Source organism: Micromys minutus, assembly GCF_963924665.1.
Source record: "Micromys minutus genome assembly, chromosome: 14".
Classification (NCBI taxonomy): Eukaryota; Metazoa; Chordata; class Mammalia; order Rodentia; family Muridae; genus Micromys; species Micromys minutus.
The window spans coordinates 24,221,015-24,244,294 of record NC_137983.1 but is presented as its reverse complement, the minus strand read 5'-3'; the positions used below and the strand labels follow the sequence as shown (position 1 = coordinate 24,244,294).

At 45.2% G+C, this 23,280-nt stretch overlaps 1 protein-coding gene across 3 annotated transcripts in view; it reads left to right on the top strand.

Moving 5' to 3' along the window:
- ACSL1 (acyl-CoA synthetase long chain family member 1) overlaps window positions 1–23,280 on the top strand; it is a 64,827-nt gene that overhangs the window by 35,388 nt on the left and 6,159 nt on the right. For all 3 annotated transcript variants that reach the window (XM_080928734.1, XM_080928736.1, XM_080928735.1), the window contains exons 4-17: window positions 845–909; window positions 4,341–4,442; window positions 5,718–5,817; window positions 6,013–6,191; window positions 11,059–11,091; window positions 11,228–11,279; window positions 11,797–11,870; window positions 14,009–14,086; window positions 17,459–17,593; window positions 18,624–18,758; window positions 19,505–19,600; window positions 20,451–20,523; window positions 22,326–22,414; window positions 22,879–22,995. In XM_080928734.1, the coding sequence (XP_080784860.1) occupies window positions 845–909; window positions 4,341–4,442; window positions 5,718–5,817; window positions 6,013–6,191; window positions 11,059–11,091; window positions 11,228–11,279; window positions 11,797–11,870; window positions 14,009–14,086; window positions 17,459–17,593; window positions 18,624–18,758; window positions 19,505–19,600; window positions 20,451–20,523; window positions 22,326–22,414; window positions 22,879–22,995 (1,328 nt within the window). The remainder of the gene's footprint in view (window positions 1–844; window positions 910–4,340; window positions 4,443–5,717; window positions 5,818–6,012; window positions 6,192–11,058; window positions 11,092–11,227; window positions 11,280–11,796; window positions 11,871–14,008; window positions 14,087–17,458; window positions 17,594–18,623; window positions 18,759–19,504; window positions 19,601–20,450; window positions 20,524–22,325; window positions 22,415–22,878; window positions 22,996–23,280) is intronic.

Here is a 23,280-nt window from a genome sequence, read left to right as displayed (position 1 = left end):
CCTCCCCAGTATATGACCTATAGGTGAATATTTCACTCTGAGTTGGAATGCTTGAAGCTTCCTTAGAAATTCTGCTGGCTGCCTCCTCTAAAACCCCACAGTAGTATCTCTGCACTCAGCCACTGGCATGAAGAGAAAAGTCACAGGTTAAACATTCTTAAAAATCATGTTAACTGGATGTGGTGGCGCATACCTTTAGTCCCAAGTACTTAGGAGGCAGAGGTAGGTAGGTCTCTGTGAGTTCGAGGGCAGCCTGGTCTACAGAGAAAGTTCAGGGACAGCCAGAGCCACATAATAGAGAGACCTTGTCTCAACCCAAAAACCACTGACAAAATGTTAGTAGTGTATACTTGCCTTTCTCTTGTGTTTATCTCACCCCCTTCTGTTTAAGAAACAGAACAAAGGGACTGGAGAGATGGTTCAGCAGTCAAGAGCACTGACTGCTCTTCCAGAGGTCCTGAGTTCAATTCCCAGCAACCACGTCCTGGCTCACAACCATCTGTAATGGGATCCAATGCCCTCTTCTGGTGTGTCTGAAGACAGCTACAGTGTGCTTATATAAATAAATAAACAAACAAACAAACAAACAAACAAATAAATAAATAAAATCTTTAAAAAGAAAGAAAGAAAAGAAAAAGGAACAGAACAAATAAACAGACAAACATAAAAATCACTTCAAACTCTGGGGGAGAAAAACATTTTTAATCTGAACTCAGCATTTCTAGCTGATGAGTAGAATCTTCCTGATATTGTGAGATACGGAGAACAAATAAAGTGATGCCGCAGGAGTGGGTTAAAGGTCAAGGCCATCTTTTGCCTCATCTCTGTTTTTTTCTTTTTGTAGACAATGGCCCTTGTCTAGGTTCTAGAAAGCCAAACCAGCCCTATGAGTGGATTTCCTACAAGCAGGTGAGTTCCCCGGATTCCATAGCTTTCATATCTTCAACCGAAATCTCAATGTAAGCTATTAATTGGAGGAGAGGTTGATTTGGACTCAGGTTTGTGGGTGTTCAGTTCAGCATGCTGGAGAAGGCATGGTTCCTAAGTGTGCAAGTCCATAGTCCTGAAAGCCAAGCTGCATCAGACGCAGGACCAGTCAAAATTCTCAAGGCAGGTTCCTGTGACCCTGCTGCCAGCATGGCCCCATGTCTTCCTTTTCCCAAAGTTCCACCACTAGTTAGGGGCTGAGGGTTTAAACTCATGAGCCCACAGGAAGCCTTTCAGACTCAAACCTTGAGACTGGCATTGTAGGTTGGCCCAGCACACTAGGGAGTGATTGCTGGCTGGGTGGGAAATGTGCTGGGCTTTGGAAACTCCACTGAGCAACTGAGGAAAAACTGAGCATAGAAAATCTAGGGAAACTCTGGCTAATTTATAGATTAAAGCACTGTGCTGGCAACCTATATGGATTTATTGTGAAGTGTGGTGTTCAGACAATTTCATTTTAGAAATCTCCAGAAGCAGATGCTCCTCTCCCCATCATAAGATGACTCCTCTTTGCTGCTAGGAAACTTAGAAACCCCAATGTGGAGTGTTCCCTATTTTATAGACGAGAGAAACACATATCCTGCAAAAGGTATAGCTTGCCCATGCTCACATAGTGTGAGTGTTGGAAGAGGACCAGAGCCTCTTCTGTGGGCGTCTACATCTGCTCATTGATCCTGTCCTTGGCCCACTCTCTGTGATGTAGCAGGTAGCCCCTCAGCTAGGGAAGAGCACAGACGTTCTGAGGAGACTCCTGTCCACCTGCATGAAGCTTTAGGTTCTGGATATTCTCACACTTGGCGCTAACTCCCTTCACTGCTCATCGGTGATTGTGAGGCAGTCAGTTTGTGAGTAGTGGGTCGCAGAGCAGAAAGGTGTCCCCCTCTCTTTATGAGCACACAGAATCAAAGCTGGTGTTGTTTTTCCGGTCTGGCCTCAGGATGGGCAGGCACAGCTGCAAGTGCAGTTTAACTTCCTTCCTTTTCCTACACAGCTGGCCGGGAAATGGCTTTCTGTCCCTAGGCTCCAGCGAAGCTTGTTCTGGGGCCATGTAATCCTGTGACACCCATGAAAACAAACTGAGTTCTTCGTCTGTGTTCTCAGTAGCTGGCTCGTGGGCTGGTGAATTTAGAGGGAGATGTCCTTTGGAACCACAAACGGAGCCTGGCAGTGGCACCTGTCAGAGCTCCTTGGGCTGAGGCACTGTATTTTTCTTTTCCCTCCTCAGAGAGTAGACAATAATACCAGTGCTTTGCCTGGGTAGGAGTTGTCTGTCTCTCAAGAGAGACAAGGGAGATGGGCTTTGTAATACCTTGCCTGTGGAAGGAGCCAGGAGCTTACATGATCAGAGAGGGATTTCCCTTTCTGTTTGGCTTTACTAGAGCCCAAACCAGTTTCTATCCTGTTTTCCCTATCAGTCAGTGCTAGCTCACACCTGTGCTTCTAGCACTGAGGAAACTGGGTCAGGAGGATCCTCCTGAGCTGCTGCTGTTTGGATATAGAGTGAGGCAGAGTCCTGTTCTGGGCTACAGAATGACATCACCTCAAAACACCAAAGCAGCTGCTTCCAGAGTCACTGTAGCAAGACTATGTGTTGGACACAGGGCAGTGTGTGACTGGACCCCACAGACTCCCCTGGAGCTGTCTGCATTATTTCTGATAGATTTGTTGGGCCAGAAAATAAGAAGGTATCTGTTGTGGATTGGTGGTCAAGGAACACTGAGAATCCCTGAGGTTTTCTAAAGGTGTTGCCGAGTGATTTGCGCAGTTCAGCCAGAGGGTTCTTGGAGGCTTGGCAGAGGACGGAGAGCTGGGTTTAACTGAAGCCAGCTTTGGCTTTGTAGAGATCTTTATCTTGTTTTACGTTTTGCTTACCTAATAAGCCTTTTAGGAATGTAAGAATCTCTTTGCCGTTTTTTTTTTTTTTTTTCTTAAAGAACAAAATAGACCATCTTTCTAGAAACATAAATGTATGTGTATTGCCCCAGCAAGCCCTGCAAACAATTTCAGACATTTCTCAGTTCCCAGACTTGTGAATCAGGAATAGAAAGAAGGTGCTTTGCTGTCACCTGGCCTGTGGGTGACAACGCTGCTTGCCTTAGGTAGGGCTGGGATAGCATCATGTACCAGAACCAACAGAATTCCTGGGAAGAATAGGTGTAGCTGGTTTTCCTGTTGGCATAGATATGCCTCATAAGTAGTTTGAGAGTAACGAACTCCACGTTTTGAGATTTACATTTTAAAGAAATTAATGAGGAGGAGTGGCAAGATGGTGGCTATGGGTGTGCATTCCTAAGCTCTGTGACTATGTTTTCTAGTTTTATAGTTTTCATCTACACTTTTCCTGCTTACCATGATGACTAGCACTGCCCTAAGCCTGGTGCATTTCTCATAGTGGTAATATTTGTCCTTTTCGGGTGTTCTTGTCATTTACTTAGCCACCCAGATATGATTTAAAATTTTTGTTTTTGCAAATGAGACCTTTAAAAAAGATTGTATTATTTACAAAAAAAATTCTCAAGAATGGGATTGTAGAGTCCAATAATAAAAGCTTAGCCTTAGCTGGGCATGGTGGCACACCTTTAGTCCTAGCACTTGGGAAGCAGAGGCAGGTGGATCTCTGTGTGTTCGAGGCCAGCCTGGCCTACAGAGCGAGTTCCAGGACAGCCAAGGCTACAGAAAGAAACCCTATCCCAGATAGAGGCAACCAAACAGGAAAAAACAAACAAAAACCCTTAGTCTTTGTCTTTTTTTTTTTTAAAGCTGTTTCTACATTTATACAAATGACAGGTTTTGAGGTGTTTGGTCACTCTTCTAGTCTTTTATAAATGATGAAAGAAAAATCTAGCCAGGCCTGGTGATACCTGTCATGATCCCAGCAGCTGGATCAGTAGGAGTAAATTTGCGGCTAGTCTGAACCAGTTGGAGAATTCAGGAACTGGGGATGAGGTCTGTGTTAGAATGCTTGTCTAGGGTTGGTAAAGCCCTGCATTCTTCCCCAGCACTGCAAACAAGCAATAATCCCCACCCCCAAAGAAAACAGTATCTCTATCATCTCTGTCATTTTATAACAGTAAAACAGAAACACACATATAGGAAACCCTGCGTACTCATCTGTGACCTGCAAGCCTAGAATAATTTACTTTGCAGAAGGAATCCTAGAGTCAGGTCCTTAACAAACACCGAGTTGTGTTGAGTAAAACCTTGTGTTGTACAAGCATTTTTTTAAGGAGGCGCAGCTGTCCTCTGTATAGCTCTGCTGGCGGCAGAGACACCAGAATGTCACCTGTTTGCTTTTAAGGTTCTTGCAGTGAGGATGTTGCTTTTTTCCTAATTTCTGCCTCCCTCTATTGAAGGTTGCTGAACTGGCTGAGTGCATAGGTTCTGCGCTGATCCAGAAGGGTTACAAAGCTTGCTCAGAGCAGTTCATCGGCATCTTTTCTCAAAACAGACCTGAGGTATTAACCATGAGTGGCTTCCTGTGCTGGGTTCCCGGGTTCTCCCTGTTTCCCATCTGCAGCTGATGGGGACTACGCTTTGTTCTCTGATCTTTGCTGGGTTTTGTGGTTTGTCTTAGAAAGTTACAGGTATGAAAACATGAACTGAGAATTTCTCTTAAACTTTCAAGGGACAGAAAAATCATCATCTGCCCTTAGTTTTTTGTTTTGTTTTATTTTGATTTTGATTTTTTTAAAATTCAAGTCCTGAAATAAAATCTTAGAAAAAAATGTCAAATCAGAAGCTTCTTCCCTTCAAGGGCTACCTCTGAGACTGGATAAACAGTATTAATAAATTATTAATAATAAATTATAGCAGAGAAGCTTGGATACATTTTTGTTAGTAGCAAACTCTGCTTCCTGAGAGGTCTGAGCCTTTCTTCTGATCAAATTTCCAAGCCTAAAATACTGTGAAATACTTACTATGAGCTGTTCTACTTACAGATAGACAGCCGTTGTTTGGCTATGGAGACTCACAAGTAGTATTTAAGAAGACTTGAGAGGCTAGAGAGAAGATTCAGTGGTTAAGAGCTTACTGTTTTTCCAGAGACCAGAGTTTCTTCCCAGCACCAATATCAGGTGGCTCATAACTACTCGTAGCTCCAACTCCTCTGGTCTTATGGACACCTACACACAGACCCTTAAAAATAATTTTAAAAAATAGACTTGAAATGGGGCATTTATTTTAGGGTTCCGCTAACTAGTTGTATCAGCAGTAGCTGCCGTAGAAAAAAAGTCAAGCATCAATCTCTTTTCATATCTGCATCTTGGTTTTCCTATCCCCATGTTGTGTCCTGTGTTATAAGTCCTTCTATCCCTGGGTCGTAGATCTGAGAAGAAGCTTCACTGTCCACAGCTGGCCTGTGCTTACCTCATGGGATGCCTTGGTTTTCTTTTGTATCTCAGAAACACATCCAAACTGTTTCTAAATGATCATTTCCTCGCACGCTTGTATCATTAAGCTTCAGTTCAAGGAAGGGCAGATTTTTGTACTCGAACTTAAAGATTAACTTTTAAAGGGATAGAAGAAGACAATTTCAAGGATGGAAAAACGTTTAGAAGGGGGAGCAAGTCTTTCTGTTTGCTTTGAACTCTCCTGGAAGCTGGTGCACAGCGGTAGACAGATGTTGGTTTTGCTACAGCAGTTGCTTCTAATTTGACTCTCTGAGCATTGCCCTTTGCAGTGAGTCCAGGGAGACATCTCATTTTTTTTCCCCTGTGGCTTTTACCATTCAGTGGGTCATCATCGAGCAGGGATGCTTCACTTACTCGATGGTGATTGTTCCACTCTATGACACCCTTGGAGCCGATGCCATCACCTACATAGTGAACAAAGGTACGTCTTTGGTCCTTTGTGACCTTAGCCCCAGGTATAGGTTTATATTTGTTGAGTTTACATTTATATATCTGCTTGGAAAGGGGGTATTATGTTTAAATATGCATCACTCTGTCACGCTGGTGTCTGTGTTTTATGGTACAGTCAAGCTTTTAGCATCCTAGGACTCATTCCTTCTCACCTCTTCATTTTCAGCTGAGCTCTCTGTGATTTTTGTTGACAAGCCAGAAAAAGCCAAACTCTTATTAGAAGGTGTAGAAAATAAGTTAACACCATGCCTCAAAATCATAGTCATCATGGACTCCTACGGCAATGATCTGGTGGAACGAGGCAAGAAGTGTGGGGTGGAAATCATCAGCCTGAAATCTCTGGAGGTGAGTCCTTCCACATGGCCCACTTCCCTGAAGGGCTGAATGTGGTACCCAATGACTGTCAATCCAGAGCTGCTCAGCCACTTGAAAGATGCAGGACAAAATTCCTATCTTCCTACGGGACCAAGATTAGGCTTGAATGCCAAGAGTTGCTTGTGGGTTTTGTTTTGCCCGGCCTCATTTTTAAAGATGGTCTAACGCTGTAGCCAAGGCTACTCTAATACACACCGTGGAGCTCAGAGTAGCCTTGAACTTGTAGCAATCTTTTCTTACCTTGATCTCTCAGACCACACTGGGGCCACAGGAATGAGTCACTTGTCCTACTTAAGTTTCTGTTGCTATGTTAAAATATCATGGCCAAAAGCAATTTTTCCAGGGGAGGAAAGGGTTTATGTGCCCTACATGTCCCTATCACAGTTCTTCATGAAAGGATATCAGAGAAGGAGGGTCACCAGGGGTGCTACCACCACAGTGAACCAGGCTCTTGTCCCTCTCTAATCAAGAGAATGCCCCAGAGACTCACCCATAGACAGTCTCATAGAGGCTTTTTCTCAACTGAAGTTCCCTTTTCCCAGAAGACCCCAGCTAGTATCAAGCTGGCTTGTATTAAGTTCACCACCATACCATACCCAGTTCTCAATATTAGTTTAATATATCACCCACAGAAGTCTCACAAAAGGAACAGTAGTACTCATATTTTCCCTTGGTGCCAGTGAACCATGCCAGTAGACACTGGAACCTTAAACATCATACAGGTGCATGTTTCTAGTTTGTATGCTCTCTGAAACCAAGCCAGACATAGAAACTGTCTTGTCATTCACCCGTCCCTCTGTTGACTTCTGTCCATCTCTCTCTCTCTCTCTCTCTCTCTCTTTCTCTCTCTCTCTCTCTCTCTCTCTCTCTCTCTCTCTCTCTCTGTGTGTGTGTGTGTGTATGTGTGTGTGATGGTACAGAAGACAGGTTGGTGGAGTTAGCTCTCTCCTTCCTCCACGCTGGTGCTGGTGGTCAGTCTTGACCAGCACAGCGCGTACCTTCACTGAGTCATTACACTTCCCCCGTCATTTGTTTCCTCGGGTCTCTTCTATAGATCTTAGGGAATTTCAATCATGGATTCTTGATTAGTTTCTGTCCTCGTCAGGACTATTATTGCTGTCATGAAACATTATAACCAAGATCAAGTTAGGGAGGAAAGAGTCTACTTGGCTAATATCACTTTTCATCATTGAAGGAAGTCAGGACAAGAACCTGGAGGCAGGTGCTTATGTAGAGGCTGTACAGGGGTGTGGCTTATTGGCTTTCTTCTCGTGACTTGTTCAGTCTGTTTTCTGACAGCCCAGGACCACCAGCCCAGGGATGGCACCACCCATCATGGGCTGGACTCTCCCCCATTCATCACTGATTTAAAATATTCCTAGAGGCTTGCCCGCAGGCAGATTTTATGGAGGTGTTTTTTTTTTTTTTTTTTTTAATTGAGGTTCTCCCCTCTCAGGTGACTTTAGTTGTGTCGTATTGACATAAAACTATCTGGCACAACTTATTTATTTATCCCTTTGTTTTTAGGTTTGATAATGGTTTATTTTCAGTTTAGGCACAACTTACCCATTCTAGAATCGGTTGGAGTATATATGATCTGACCCCAGCACTGACTGGCCTTGGGTTAGGAAGCAAGGAAGCCAGTGGATGGTCCTTTCCCATGTGCCTCATATGTAGTGGATTCCACAGAAGAAGCTGTGCTGTCACTCAAGGTGTAAATCTTTTTGTGAACCTATCATAATTACGGTTTTCATTTTTAATTAAATTATTTTAATTAAATTATTAGCTCTCTGCCTTCTACAGGGTCTGTGGAACTTGTGCTGAGGAACCAGTAGTCAGAGGGAAAGTCATCCTTCCAACACCCACATGCAAGGGTTTGTAACATGTGCACACACAGAGTGCAGAATACAACAGAATCCAGATGTATTTTTGCCTAGGCTTCACTTTTAAATTAGTGTAGCTAGTGTTTGACCTAGAATTTTATACTGGAGTGGGTTTGGTTTTTGTTTTTGCTTTTGTTTTTTTACTTGTAGTCTTTCATCCTACTGGGATCTTTTCCCCAACTGCCTTTCGGTCCCCTTTTCTGAGATACACACATAACATGTTTTTTCCTCTTACCTTTTTTAACCACTGCTGAAAATTAGAACATTACTTGATGAATGAATGAATGATTTGTAGTGCGGAGTTTATATTGAAATGCTGTTTTACACTTACCTGCTTAATGTAATCTATGCATTTAAGACATTTTTATAAACCAAAAGTGAGGAAAAAAGAATGTAGAGTTCACATTATAATTGACCCTGGGGCTTATTTATATTAATCTATATTTACATTAATACCTACATTTGTAGAATTAAGATAGAACATGGGCATTTTGGAATATTTGTACCTTTATAATTATGAACATTTCCAACATAAAGACTGTTGAGTAATACAGCATACAGTCATGTTCCCCCTTCCCACTGAGGTCTGTGGTTAAAGCTTTAACACGTCTGCTTCGGCTGACTTTACTCCTGTATTCATCTACCCAGCCTTTATTTTTATTTTATGCATTTTTCATTAGGCTACAAACTTTATTACTCACAGATACTTCAGTATGCTTCTCACTCACTAGAAATCAACTTTATTCATGTTTAACCTAAAAGGATCACTTTTAAAAGTATTCATTTTTTTTTTCCTAATTAATGACAAGACAAACTTAAGGCTCTGAAGCACTCGCTGCAAAATACAAGTGGAGGCCATGTTTGTTTCCCTACATTGAAAGCAAATTGCAGTGATTATGGCTTTATATCCTATTGTGTACCAACTGAAGAATCTAAAAGTCACTTAGGAGTTTTGACAGATCAGCTGGGCATGGTGGTGCCTGGCTGTAGCTCCAGCCCTTGGGACTTGGAAGGCGGGAATCACTTTGAAGCCATCATTAGCTACCTAGCTAATTTGAGATCCTCATTGGCCTTCGAGAGTGAGCTCCTACCTCAACAGCATCAAAGTGGGAAAACCTTGAATAGCCGAGTAGAAACCTGAAGTCAGTAGAGAGTCTATAGGAAATACTTTGCAGAACTCCCCTGCTGTTGAGTCCCTTGTTGACTGTGGTCTTTGTTGTTTTGCTTTGTTTTGAGCTGGTGGCTTTGAATGTTGCCCAGGCTGATCTGGGACTCCTGGCTTCCCTTGCCCCAGATTATAGGTGTGTGCATGAGTGCCCAACCCTAGTTGACTTTTAATTAGACATCAGTGTAAGGAAAAGATGACGGGGCACCAATGAAAGGAAAAGTCACAGGGCACCAATGTTGTGAAAGGATAACGATCCGAGTCACAGCACCAATGTTAGGGGAAGGATGAAGAGAGTGGGGGGAATATGGCCCATGGAGGTGCGGCGAGGCCTGAGGGCAAGGGAGATGCCTCTGAGGGGTCCATGTTGGGAATCCCTTCCCTGAGGGACCAGCCACACAACAGTATAGTACGGAATAGAGTTTATTCAGGTCATGGGAGAGTTAAGAGGGTGGTAGAGGCAGAGAGAGAGAAGTAGAGGAGTAGAGGCCGGCCATGAGCACGTGAGAGAGAGGGGGGGGAAGGGAAATGGGAGAGCAAGGCTGCAAGAGCACAAGGGCAGGAGAGGCCAAGAGAGAGAGGAGGGGTCAAGCAGCCCTTTTATAGTGTCAGGTCACTGGGGCGGAGCATACCTGGCCACTGCTGGGTCATTGAGGGGTGGGGCATACCTGGTTGTTGCTAAGCAACTGAGGGGTGGGGTTTACAGAATCCCAACAATCAGTATTTTGAATTTGTGGCATATAATGTATGTAATTTAAATTGATTAAAACTGTGCTATGTGGAGCTTAGCGAGCCCTGAACACGCTCATCTAATTTGCATTTTGTGGTAGGTGCCAGTGTATTCTCCAGCTGTCCACCTTTGCTAGGATAAGAATATAAAGTTTTTCCTCTTTCTTTTCTTTCTTTCGTTTTTTTCCTGAATGGATATGAAGACCACTTAATGCAGTAATCCTCAGTGCATGCCGCATGCAGAAGTCTGCACGGGAACATCTGTCTCTAGAGACAAAGCTTAGTTCCTCTTTCATGCCCACTCTAGAGCACCCTCACAGAGCACCCTCACAGCCTCCTTGCAGCCTCAGTTGAGAGCGCCCAAATCCTTCTTCCCTGTGTTTGCCGCATGGATAGCTGAGCCTCACTAGCATTTAAATCAGGAGGAGGATTAGTCTTCCTAGTGAGGGGAGAGCTCCTTTGAGGCTGAACCAGGCAGTCAGGGGGTACATTCTTTGGTGGCAGAGGGTGCTGAGGACCAGCAGGTTTAAGTTCAAAAGCAGGGTTTTGTTAAGGGTTATCGGAGAGGAAAAGGGAGGGGGCTGGAGCACAGTGCAAAGGACTTTGCTGTCTTTGGAACTGATTCTGTTTCCAAGGCCACTTCTGTGGTTTTATGTAAGAGACAGACAACAGGAAAATGGCTTCCCATAACAATAGATACTGTGGCTTCTGTTACTTAACGTTGCTCACATCCATTTCATTTGAAAACGGTGTTTTGGCCAGCTGTGAGAGTGATCTGCAGTAAAGGCAGTAACTTTTATTTCTGTGTGTGGATGGGCATCTGCCAGCAAGTGTGTGAAGCACAGGTGGGCACCCACAGAGTTCAAAAGAAGGGCACCAGATCCACTGGAACTGGAATTACCGATGTTTTTTGCCATGTGGGTGCTAAGAATGAAACCTAGGCCCCCTGGAAGAACAGCCTGTGCTCTTACCTGCCGAGGCATCTCCACGACCCTGACTTTATACACTTCATAGTTAGAAAATCTTAATACTGAAGTTTTTTCTCTGTCTTCTAATTAAGGACCTTGGAAGAGTGAACCGAACGAAACCCAAGGTAAGCAGTGCTTTACAGCCTTCCCCATCTCTGTTCTTTGTAACATCCAACATACTGGAGACTGTTGGGAATGCAGATGATACCTTCCGGACCTATTCTATTCTAATCCATACCCTCTCTGAAACATTTTCTTCAGCCTCCAGAACCCGAAGATCTTGCGATAATTTGTTTCACAAGTGGAACTACAGGTATATTTGAAATGTCCTTGCTTCAAAGCAGTATGGAGGTCTGTGATCTGCACCCCTTTTAGATAGAGTATTAACTGATTATAGGTGGGAACAAGAAAACAAGAGATAGACATGGACCGAGAAAAGTCATCCTGTTGCTAGGTTGGACAGTCTCCAGGTCTGAGGGTGCCATCTAGTTAACTCAGACTACTGAAAGTGACCTCTGGTGTACTTTGTCAGAGGACAGTCTTGGGGTTTAAGGGTGCCACCTAGTTAACTCAGACTACTGAAAGTGACCTCTGGTGTACTCTGTCCGTGTCAGCAGAATAAGATCCAGGGTTTCTTCCCTGCTGATGCCCATGCAGGTTTTAATGAATGTTTGAGGGAATTCCGTGGCAGTGAGTTTCTTTTAGAGTGGCAGGCTGCTCAGGAATGTAGTTATTACTCAGTAGAGCCGTCCCAGGCCCTGACGACAGAGCATTTCTGCCATTCTTGGCTGGAAGATCTAACCTTGTTCTCCTTCCTGTGTGCTCTGCAGGCTACCCCAAAGGAGCAATGGTCACTCACCAAAACATTATGAATGATTGCTCAGGTTTTATAAAAGCAACAGAGGTAATTCTTGACAATATGATCATGGTTCTTCACATTTACTGATTGGTTTCAGGCACCGAGAGAAAGAGGGGGTGGGGGAGGAGAAGAGGGGAGGAGAAGCCCTCCTGTTCCCCATCACCCATCAGGTCCACATTGTGTATAAGTGCACTGGACTGCAGTAAGACCAGAAGCCCCTTCTCTCAGAAGCTTGACCTGTGACCTTAAGATGAATCACCAGATGGAACTCTTGGTGGCTTTCATGGGGGGAGGGGGGAGATATTTAAATGTTACCTTATCTATACTTTTAGGAAAAGACAAAGGAAGTGACTTTACTATACCATTAGGAACCTAATTTCTTCAAGTTACCAGTAAACGTTAGAGACAGCAAGCAGAAGGCTTTAAATCACTGTTCCGTCCTATGGCCACTTTGACTCCCATTGTCTGAGAAAGATTAAAGTCTGAAACTCTAGTTAATTGCCTGTCCTCTTAAGGTTTTCTGTCCTCAGGTTGTAGCATGGGTTGCCTTTAACAAAACACTACAGCCCTTGTGGCTTAAACAACAGATGTTCATTTCCCTCAGTTCAGGAGGCTGAAAGTTCAGGACCAGCTGCCAGCAGATTTGGTTCCTGGTGAGGGCTCTCTTTAGGGCTTGCAGATGACTGCCTCTTTCTGGGTACTCCGGTGTCCCTTTCTCTTCTAGAGAGACACCAGGATGCTGGGTCAGAGCCTACTTACTCCCAAATCTAAGCATATCAGCACCCAATTCCCGATATGTGGGGCTTAGGACTGTCCTGTGTGAACTTGAGAGGGGGACTAAGTTCAGTCCCTAACTCCAAAGATAGCTTGCATGCCTATCTTTGCAAGGATGCCATCTTTTAAAAGCATACATTTAACAGTATGCTTTTGCAGGCTCTTGGGAGTATTCCGTAGCCCTGCTTGTGGTAGAAGACTGTGCACCTAATGGTTTAGAGAATCGACATCTTTCTGTGGCAGATGCTGGGCTGAGTTTTGAGGATGCTTCCACTTGGTTTTACTCCACTGCACAGTTCTTATCTCACCCCTTACCTTGGGGGTGGGGCACATGTGCTGTATTGTTAAAGCTCAACACTTAAAGTGAAATTCAAGTCTCCCAGTAGACCTTCAGGGTCTTTGAGATGACAGGACTTCACATCTAGCCATGACACCAGCATGATTATATGGTTTATCAGAAAATTTAAAAATATGGGTGTTGGAGATGTACCCCAGGTATAGGAAGCATGCCTTTCATGTTTGAGGCTCTGGCTTCAGTCCACATTAACACACACACACACACACACACACACACACACACACACACACACACACACACACACACACACCAGTGTACATATACTCACACTCTCCTCCCATCTGATCAGTGTGACAGCAAGCATGTAGCGATCCTTCTCTGTTAATAACATGCACTTACACGCAATCCCCAACCGTCCACCTATCCCTAAAAAGTCCTGCTCTTGACGGCAACCAGGCATCTACACTTAATCTGCCTGTGGGCTCATCTTAGTCAGGATCCTATAGGAGAGCAAATCTCTTCAAGCCAGAGTTGAGGTTGCATTAAGCATCTTTGAGTGTTTTTCTGAGATGAAGGGAGGCTCGAACATAAAAATGTCTCGGCTCACCCCCTAGAGCCATTTATACCATCAATCCAAGGTCCTGGGAACCTCTTCCTGCTTCCCTTTGCAATATAACAGTGCTGTCCTGTCAGGGAGTGGACCTTATTGCTTAAGGGGCAGTGGAACCTACCTGTACTGTGGTGTTGTAACTGAAAGAGGAAGGTGGAGCACACAGTCTCTCAACACTCCAGTTTGGGCAAGATTTTCTTTCCCAGGAGGTGGGTAATGGTTCCGAAGTGGCTTAGGTTGTTATCTGGAGCGATTTCCAGTCTCCTTGACTGAGTGCTGCTGTGGGCCTGGGGATGTAGCCCTGTGGTAGCACACTTGCTAACATGTGCACGGCCCTAGTGCCATCCCCAATAGCACTAAAAAAAATTAATTTTTATTCCTTGGTGCAAAACCATGCAGAAGAAATGGCTGTGTTGAGGGGCTGTGTGCCCTGCTCTAAGGAAAACTGGAGGCTCCTGGAAGTCTTAACTGTTCTCTTCTTGCTGGTGTCCTTGCTTTCAGAATGCATTCATCGCTTCCCCAGATGATGTTCTGATATCTTTCTTGCCTCTCGCCCATATGTTTGAGACCGTTGTAGAGGTAGGCGGCTGCTGTGTCTCCCTCCTTGTCTGTGTGTGCCCCGATAAGTGCTTTTGTCTTCCAGAGTGCACTGACCTTGAATGCCAGTGACACACAGATTTCGTACTTACCACTGGCACACATGTATGAGCAGCAACTACAGGTGAGTGTGGTGCACAGCCGTCAACATATGCACATGTAAACACACACACTCGAACACACACACACACACACTTCTTCACTCAGCCCCATTGCAGCACAGCGAAGGTTATTGGAAAGAATATGAATAATTATTCTAGGTCCAAAATGGGTATTTGAACTTTAATCCTGCGGCGTAAAGTCAAGAGTTTGAACATTCAAAGAACGTCCATAAGGACACAGTTGCTGGTAAACAATTAGAGGAAGATTTTATTTTTTCTTTTTAAAATTGAAAGTAACATTTTTTCATACAGTGTGTTCTAAACTCTTCCCCTTCCTTGTCTCCCAAATACTCCCTCCCTCCCCGACCAGCTAACTCCTTGCCTTCTTTCTCCCTCTCTTTAGAAAACAAACAAGCCAGTAAAAAACAAAAAAGAACAAAACAAATCCAAGCAAGCCAAAATAAAACAACGCAAACAGACAGAAACAGAGAGAGCACAAAAACATATACAGGCACACAAAACTCATAAAAATACACAACCAGAAATTATAATAGATAAACAAAAGACTAGTAAAGTGTGTTTTTTGTTTTGTTTTGTTTTGTTTTTTGTTTTTTTTTTTAAGCATTATGAGAAAAAACAGCTACAAAAATGCCTTTGGTTTTATTGTGTGTTGGTCACCTACTAGGCATGGGCTGTCCCTTTTGTGTGATTTGTATATCTAGTTAAACTTCTTTGGAGAAAACTAATTTTCCCTTGGGAATGGTTGTCAATTGAAAATAGCTTCCAAGTTAGGGATGGGGTCTTGTGTTCAATGCCATGCAGTCCTGGGCCTTCCTCTGACTTCCTCGAATGCTGCCAGTTTCTTGTGTGTCCTGTCTGTTGTGTCTAGAGGCCTTATTGTGTCCCCATTGGCTCTTACAGTGTCTTGGCACATTTGTCTACCTGCAGGACTCTATATTAGTCCCCATCTCTAAAGACATTTTTGGTATCCGTAGACTTTGATAAGTCTCTGAGGCACCTGTTGTGGAAGAAGCCTCTCTTTTGTGTTTGTTCTTCTTGCTGATACACAAATTAGTGAATCTTTTCACTAATATTCTGCATGGCCTAGGGGAAGGGTGGTGTTTGCTGACCCTTGTTTTGCCTGGGTCCCTGTACACACCCATGCACCTACTTTAAAACTTGACCTAGGGCAGGGTGATAACTGAGTTGGTAAAGTGGTTGTCCTACAGTGTAAAGACCCACATTGTCTGTGTGTCTGTCCCCAAAATCCATGGGAAAGGCCAGTTGTGGTGACAACTTGTAAGGCTAGCAGTGGTGAGATGGAAGATCTCTAGAGCTTGATAGTTGGCCAGCTTAGCCTGTCAGTGAGTCCCAGGTCTCAGAGAGAGACCTTGCCTCACACAAGGCAGATTGTCTCCTGAGGAACACCACTGAGGGTGTCCTCTGACCTACACATGTGTAAACACACACACACATACACAAGAACATAGGGGATCTTTTCTTTTCTTAGACAATTTTAGTTTTTTACTAGAGGAAAAACAGTGGGCAACATGTATTTTTTATTGACATTTATTGAGAACCAGCTGTGTGTGGGGACCATGGTAGACGTGGCACACAGTTGTCTAAGAGAAAGAGGACACTTTGATTGACGGCTGCCCTGTAGGATCCTGTCTCAAAAGATCGAGGTGCATCAGGTTCCATCCTCTTATCTTTTCCTCCTTGCACATTGCAGGATCTTAAAAGTTTATGAAGTGCACACACAATTACCATGTGGTCCAGCAGTTCCCCTTCCAGGTACACATGGAAGTGTTGACAGCAAGGGCAACAGCAGATCGCAGTAGGAGCATCTCAAGTGACAGTCAGTAGTCTCACAGGCCAAATCTTCTACAAGCAGTGGAATTCTGGGAGAAGTTGAGGGGTTGGCACAGGCTTTTAATCCCAGCACCCAGGAGGCAGAGGTGGGCAGATCTCTCTGAATGCAAGGCCTCAGCCTCACTAATCTGCACAGTTCAGTCAGGGTGACATTGTGAGACATTGTCTCAAAAGAGAAAAGTATGGCATGGTCTCAAGTGAGTTGTTCGTGGGCCACAGGTTCTGCTTGTGGCTTTAGAGGTGCAGCTGGGAACGCAAGCCTGTGGCCCTCAGTGCTCAACTGGGGACCACTGTGCTTTTCTGTCTTTTGTTTATTCACCTTCTGAGAGGGAGAGAGAGAAGGGGAAGGCAGACAGACAGACAGACAGACAGACAGAGAGGAGGGGGTGTTCGTGTGTAGAGGCTCAGTCTTGCACATCCCACTGTATACACGTGGAGGTCAGAGGACAACCTTTAGATGATGGTCCTTGCCGTTCCCCTTTGTGTGTGAACTTGACAAACTGGCCCCCGAGCTTCTAGAGTCTCCTGCCTCTGCATTCCCCTGTCCACGAGTACAAGCTGCATGTGGCTTCTTCCTATTTGTTTGTTTTGTGAGTACATAGATGGGTAAACATGGAGGTCAAAGGATCCTTTGTAGGAGTGGGCTCTGTTCTCTCACCAGGCCGAGCCCGGGGATTGAACTCAGGCCCTCAGGTGTGGCTAGCCAGCGTCTTTACCCACTGAGCCATCTCATCATCCCTCACTGTGCACTCTTTAGTTTCTACCTTAAAACTGTTGCCTTTCTGTCACCTTCTGAAATTTAAAAAATTTTTAATACAGGTGATGTATCTAGTCTGTTCAGGTGGCCATTAGTTTGCAGGAGACAGGGAAAGTATCGCGTGGTATAATCTCGTGATGCCCGCTTAGACTCCTGACTTCAGCCAGTTCAGTGTGTTTGCAGAAATATTTACTTAGGTTCAAAAAAGGAAATGAGATTTTTTAATAAGCCTGGTTTGGAGGCAGTGGGTATTTATTTTGAGAATAAAGTTCTCAAGTTCCCGGGAGGCTAAAAGTATTTGGGGTGTATAACACATAACCCATCCAACAGATGTTAGCCCCAGATAGCCCTTCTTGTTACCATTAGAAAGAGCTCCCCTGGTTTTACACTAACTCTTGTATGTTGGAATGGTGGAAGTACTGAATTTCTGTCTTTGTGCAGAGCCGGGTAAATGCAAACACATTTAAAAAGGAAGGAGAGAAAGAACCGCCCGTATTTAGGGAGGTTTAAGATTTCTGGAAGCTGGCGTGAAACCCTAACCTGCAGGCTTCCCTGCCGTGTGTCAGCGTGCTGTGGCGCGCTCCTTGTGATGCTAGCAGGCGTGTTGTCTGTTTTCACTCTTAGTGTGTAATGCTGTGTCATGGAGCTAAGATAGGATTTTTCCAAGGAGATATCAGGCTGCTCATGGATGACCTCAAGGTACTTCAGCCCACCATCTTTCCCGTGGTTCCGAGACTGCTGAACCGGATGTTTGACAGAGTGAGTCCCATGCAACACAGGGGAGGGGACAGAGGTGGGGCTGTGAGTCCTGGTACCACCCTGGCTAGGGGTCAGCCGTGTACCCTCCCACAGAATGTCGAGTCCACCTCCACAGAAGTGGAACCGAGTTCCTGCACAACTGAGAGCTGTTGGTGAGAGGAGACACAGCACACTGTGGGTTCTTAGCTGTGAGGCTGGTAGAGCTCCCGTTGGAGCACACAGATAATTATGAGATGGTTTTAGTAACTGGCCCCCCAAGCCCTTGCACGCCTGAACTGTGAATTCACGGCACAGGGAGAAGTGTCAAGGCCACAGCGAGAACTGGAGAGTGGCTTCTGCCTCCTCTGCCTAGACTGTTCAGCAGAGCAGGACTGGCCCATGGTGTGTTCAGTCTTCAAGCGGGTGCTGTTTGTACGTTTCTATTTTTTTAGCTTTTAAATCCGTTCTTTTGAAAAGCCCTTTGAAAGGGTTCCACTGAGGTAGGATTTCACGTGGTGTTTGTCCCCTTGCAGTGTGTGATTCAGGCCCTGGGGGCGGAGCTCCACAGTGAGTCAGAGCATGGCCAGTGAGTTCAGTGGTCTTTAAGGATGTCGGTGCTGGTGCCGCACCCCAGAAAAGAACCCGTTATCACCGCCACCCTCCTGACTACTGGACCCCTGAGTAACCAATAAACATTTCAGTGTCATAACTTTTTATACCAAATACTGTTCCAGGGTATGGTTAGAACATATTGCATCTGTTCTGGCCATTTCTTTAGTAATGGCCGTTTGGGTGGTTCGGTTTTTGGCTGTTGTAAATATCCCTGCTTGTTCGCACTTGTCTGCAGGTTTCTGTGGTCTTGGTTTCATTGGACCACATGGCACGTTTATCTGGAATAGCTAGAGGGGTCCGGTCAGTAGCTTTCCAGAGCAGTGTCCACCCCTCTGGGCCCCTGCAGGGCTCCTGTGTGCTGGATCCAGCACGCTGTGATCCGCCCCTTTGGTTTTGGATGCTGTGGAAGATGTGAAAACCTTACCTCTTGCTTCATTAGATTTTTGGACAAGCAAACACTTCAGTGAAGCGGTGGCTGTTGGACTTCGCCTCCAAAAGGAAAGAGGCGGAGCTTCGCAGTGGCATTGTCAGAAACAACAGCCTGTGGGATAAACTCATCTTTCACAAGATACAGGTAGCAAATACACTCCCCTCTCATATTCCTCATGGAAAGTGTGTGTGTGTGTGTGTGTGTGTGTGTGAGAGAGAGAGAGAGAGAGAGAGAGAGAGAGAGAGAGAGAGAAACCCTCTTGCAAAACTTGGTGAAACTTACTTGTAAAGTAAAAAATCAAAGGACGGGTAGAGACACAGAGCTAGCTCAGCAGTAGGATGCTTGCTTAGCATGCCCACAGCCTTGAGCGATCAGTCAGTCAGCCACACACTCAGGCACACACGGATTTGGGGTGGTATGAAGCCAAGAGAAAAGAATACATTTCTATACTTTCTGGCACCTGTCTCAAAGTTGGAGATAGGGCTACTAGGTGAACCCTGTTCTCCAACTATGGCTGAACAATGTGTTCCCTGATCTAGGTGAAGGGATTTGGGATATTTTAGCCTTTCTTCAGCTTTTCTGGAACAAGTATGCCTCTCCCGAGGTAACAGTCTGAGAATAGGAATGAGTAATAGCAGGTGCTGTCCCAAATGCAGCAAATCAGGTCCCTACGATACCCATGTCTGCTAGGAGGAAATACGCAGCACTGGGGGGGGGGGTTGGGGTGTGAACTATCAGTTCCTATCAGGTCCTGACAGGAACTCTGTCCCAAACTGCGCATGCCAGCTGCAGGGAGGCTGTCTGGCTGTGACACAGGGTCCTAAGCATGTGTCTGACAGAGGAGCTCTGACTTCTGCGTGTGTAACCCTGACTTCTCTCTGTCTTTCCAGTCAAGCCTGGGTGGGAAAGTACGGCTGATGGTCACAGGAGCAGCCCCAGTGTCTGCCACAGTGCTGACGTTTCTGAGGACGGCTCTCGGCTGTCAGGTGAGGCTGATCAACCACCGATTATCCCAGGCTTTTAATGCTATGAGCTGATTCAGCGATTGACAAACAATTTGTGTGTGTGATTTCATTTTACAACATGGTGTATGAATACATGAAGTAATGACCACATTACTTCACATACCTGTCAATTCTGTGTGTGGTGAGAGCACTTAGAAATGACGTGGCCATTTGCAAGTAGAGGATATGGTGATTTTACTCTTTGGTCCACGAGTTTGCCCATGAGCTCACTCACCGTCTGTACAGTAGAGCACTTGAGCTCAGTTCTCCTCCATGAACTTGTGTGTTCATCCAGCATTTGCCCAGACCTCCCAGCCCCTCATCGGGACAAGTCTTAGTTTGCTTAGAAGGTAGGTTAGCTCCAGGTTTCCTTGGGGAAGAAAGCTGTCTGTTTGACCCTAATAAACACGGATAGAATAATTGTATCTGTGGGGGGGCATGAGCCATGCCTCTAGAGCGTGGTGTCGGGGATGGGATGGGTCATCAGAGATAAGCACACCACACGTTGGACTGAGAGGCCCTTCGAAAGAGGCTGGGGCTTGTGGCGACACTCAGACAGGTGTGAGATATCCTGGATGAGCAGAGCAGGGGCTCCTATCCAGATGAATAGTGATCCATGCAATGGAGGGTCCCCCTTCGCTGGCACAGGAAGAGTAGGAAGGTAAACATGGAAGATGTTCGGGGGGGTTATTATGCTATTGAGTGTACTTACTAAACTGAAAAGACTTCCAAGGCTAGGATTCCTCAGGAGTTATAGAACTTGATTTCTGGGCACCTCCTGCAAAGACATGGTTGTCCCGCACTAATAATGTCTTGTTTCTTGCTGACTAAGTTCTATGAAGGCTACGGACAGACCGAGTGCACTGCTGGTTGCTGCCTGAGCTTGCCTGGAGACTGGACGGCAGGTATGGTTGGCAGGAGAGCTATGTCTAGACTCTTCCTTTGAGTTGGAGGTTGGGATGACTGGAAATGGATTCTTTGACGATTGGGGTCATTAGCCTCCTTGCACAGCAATGCATAATCGGTCTCAAGAAATTAGGCCTTGGGCAAATAGTCCTGAGCTGGTAGGAAATGGTTGCAGTACCCAGGGTGCTTAGGCTGTGATACTCCCTAGCAGAGGTGTGGAGAGAAGGGGCCCCTCCAGCAGATTTGCTGGTGATTGAGCAGGGTCTCATCATTTGCTGGTGGCTTTAACCCCAAAGTAGCTTTTACAGTTATACGTACATACATACATACACACACACACACACACACACACACACACACACACACACACACACACACACATATGCCAGGCCAGTTGTTGATCTTCTGATAGAAATGAACAGAAGCCCTTGGTCTCTAAGAAAACATAGGAGACAATATTCACAAAGGTTGTTGGGCCTCCACAGTGGATAAAGTCTGTAGGAAGGGCACATGATGGACACTGTGTGAATGTTAACCGGAGTCACTTTGAGAATGCTAGAAGTTATACATGTGGCTTAAATAGCATTGTGCTGTGGGGTCATAAATCATACTGCAAAGCTTTGTGCTTCTCTCTGTAGCCCTTTCATAGGCTCTTCTGCATAGCAGTTAATAAGCATCTGTGACCATTTGGTACATTTTAAATCTAGTAACTATCTAGTAACATAGACCCTAGCATCTATGCCTCATGACATAATTCTCATGAATCAATGCAGACACTCTGGAAGCATCTTTATACCTTCAGGTTTTAGCATCAGGTTCCTTAACAGCCAGAGAATTTAGAATAGCAATCTTCATATTTTAAGATTATTAAAACATAAGCATTATTAATGTATCTGTTATTTTTATATTAGGAAAAGACACTCACTCTGTCCTGGTTTGCTTAGCTGCCCTGATAAATCACCATGATCAAAAGCAACTTGGGAAGGAAGGGATTTATTTCATCGTACCACTCTCAGGTCATACTCTATCACTAGGCAGAGTCAGGACAGAAGCCCACGGCAGGAGTGGAAGCGGAGGCCACAGAGGAATACTGCTGGCTTCCTATCCTTGTTCAGCTGGGCCTTCCCCACGCCACTCATGAATCAGATGCCCCACAGAGTTGCCTACAGGGTCCCCCATTCCAGGTGACCTAGTCTGTATCTACTTGTCAAAACTAACCAGCACACACCATTCCCTCCTACTCTCAGACAACAGTGTTAATAACAGACTTCAGTGTAAAAACATGCTCATCTAAAAGCAGTGGCTCTGTCAGCCAGAGTCAAGGGATGTGTCAGAGAATAACCAGGGCGGACAGGACTACCTGTAATTTACTTAGAGAGTGGGGACATTAATTAGTTTGACACTGGGTGTGGTAGTGCAAGCCTGTCCCAGCACTGGCGAGGTAGAGGCAGGAGGATCAGAACACCAAGGCCATCCTGAGCCATATATGGGAGTGGGTGGAGCTAATCCAATCATGAAATTGAGGTAACAGTTTTATTTAGAAGGCATGGCTCCAGGTGTCTGTAACCAACCTTCAGATCAGTAGCTGAAGTTAAATGTTGAAAATGTAGTCAAAGTCTCAGAAATAGGAAAGGTCCAGTTATTTTACCAGTGGCCAGTAGGTGTGTGTGTGCGGGGGCTGTAATTATAAAGCCAGAAATCTGTAGTGGCTGTTACCATGAGGAAGCATGTCCGTTGTAAACGTTCTTCAGTCTCAGACCCCTGTAGTGTGCTTTCAATGAGTCTCCCACTTTATTTGTAGGCCATGTTGGTGCCCCCATGCCTTGCAATTATATAAAGCTTGTAGATGTGGAAGACATGAATTACCTGGCTGCCAAGGGCGAGGGTGAGGTGAGTGAAGGCCTGTCTGTAGCTGGTGAGTAGCATCTCCTGAGTAGCTGCTGATAGCACTCAGTACAGCTATTAAGCCTGATTCTATTGGAGAGCTTGGGGTCAATTCAAAGGCACATTTATGCACGACTCCCTGGGGCTGGAGACAGGATGCTTTAGTCCTTCCTTGGGACCAAGAACATGACACACAAGCCCCAGTGAGGCTTGTCTCCAGTCTGCTAATGGCCCTGCCTGTGCTGGTTAGAAAGCCTAATTATGCCAGTGAGGTCATCTGATCTGATGCTTGCTTTGCCCCTATTCCTGAGGTCAGTAGGAAAGGAAGTGGGGGCACTGGAAATGTCGCTCAAGATCCTAATGGGACTTTGGTAACTCCCCATAGAGCAGGGACTGAAGGCTTCCAGATAAAGCACACAGTTTTCTTGGGAATCCCTGGCAAATGTAGTAAACTGACCATCTCTTCTTAGGTGTGTGTGAAAGGAGCAAATGTGTTCAAAGGCTACTTGAAAGACCCAGCAAAGACAGCCGAAGCCTTGGATAAAGACGGCTGGTTACACACCGGGGACATTGGAAAATGGCTGCCAGTAAGTCCGCACCTCTCCTCTGCGCAGATGGCTTTGTCTGGATGCAGGAAGGAAAACACATCCCTCCTACTTCACAGCCTGTGACCTTTGCACCCCACCCCTCTCCTTTGTGTCCTGTAGGAGACGAGCTTACATTCTTGGCACACTTGGTTAAAAGGTTGACTTTTACTATAGCACAATGCTTTTGTTTTGCTGCCTAAAATTAGTTGCTTCCTCTTTAGCATCTTATTAAAAAAAAAAAAAAAAACCTATGGATTTTTATATCAAGATCAGGGTGCTAGCAAG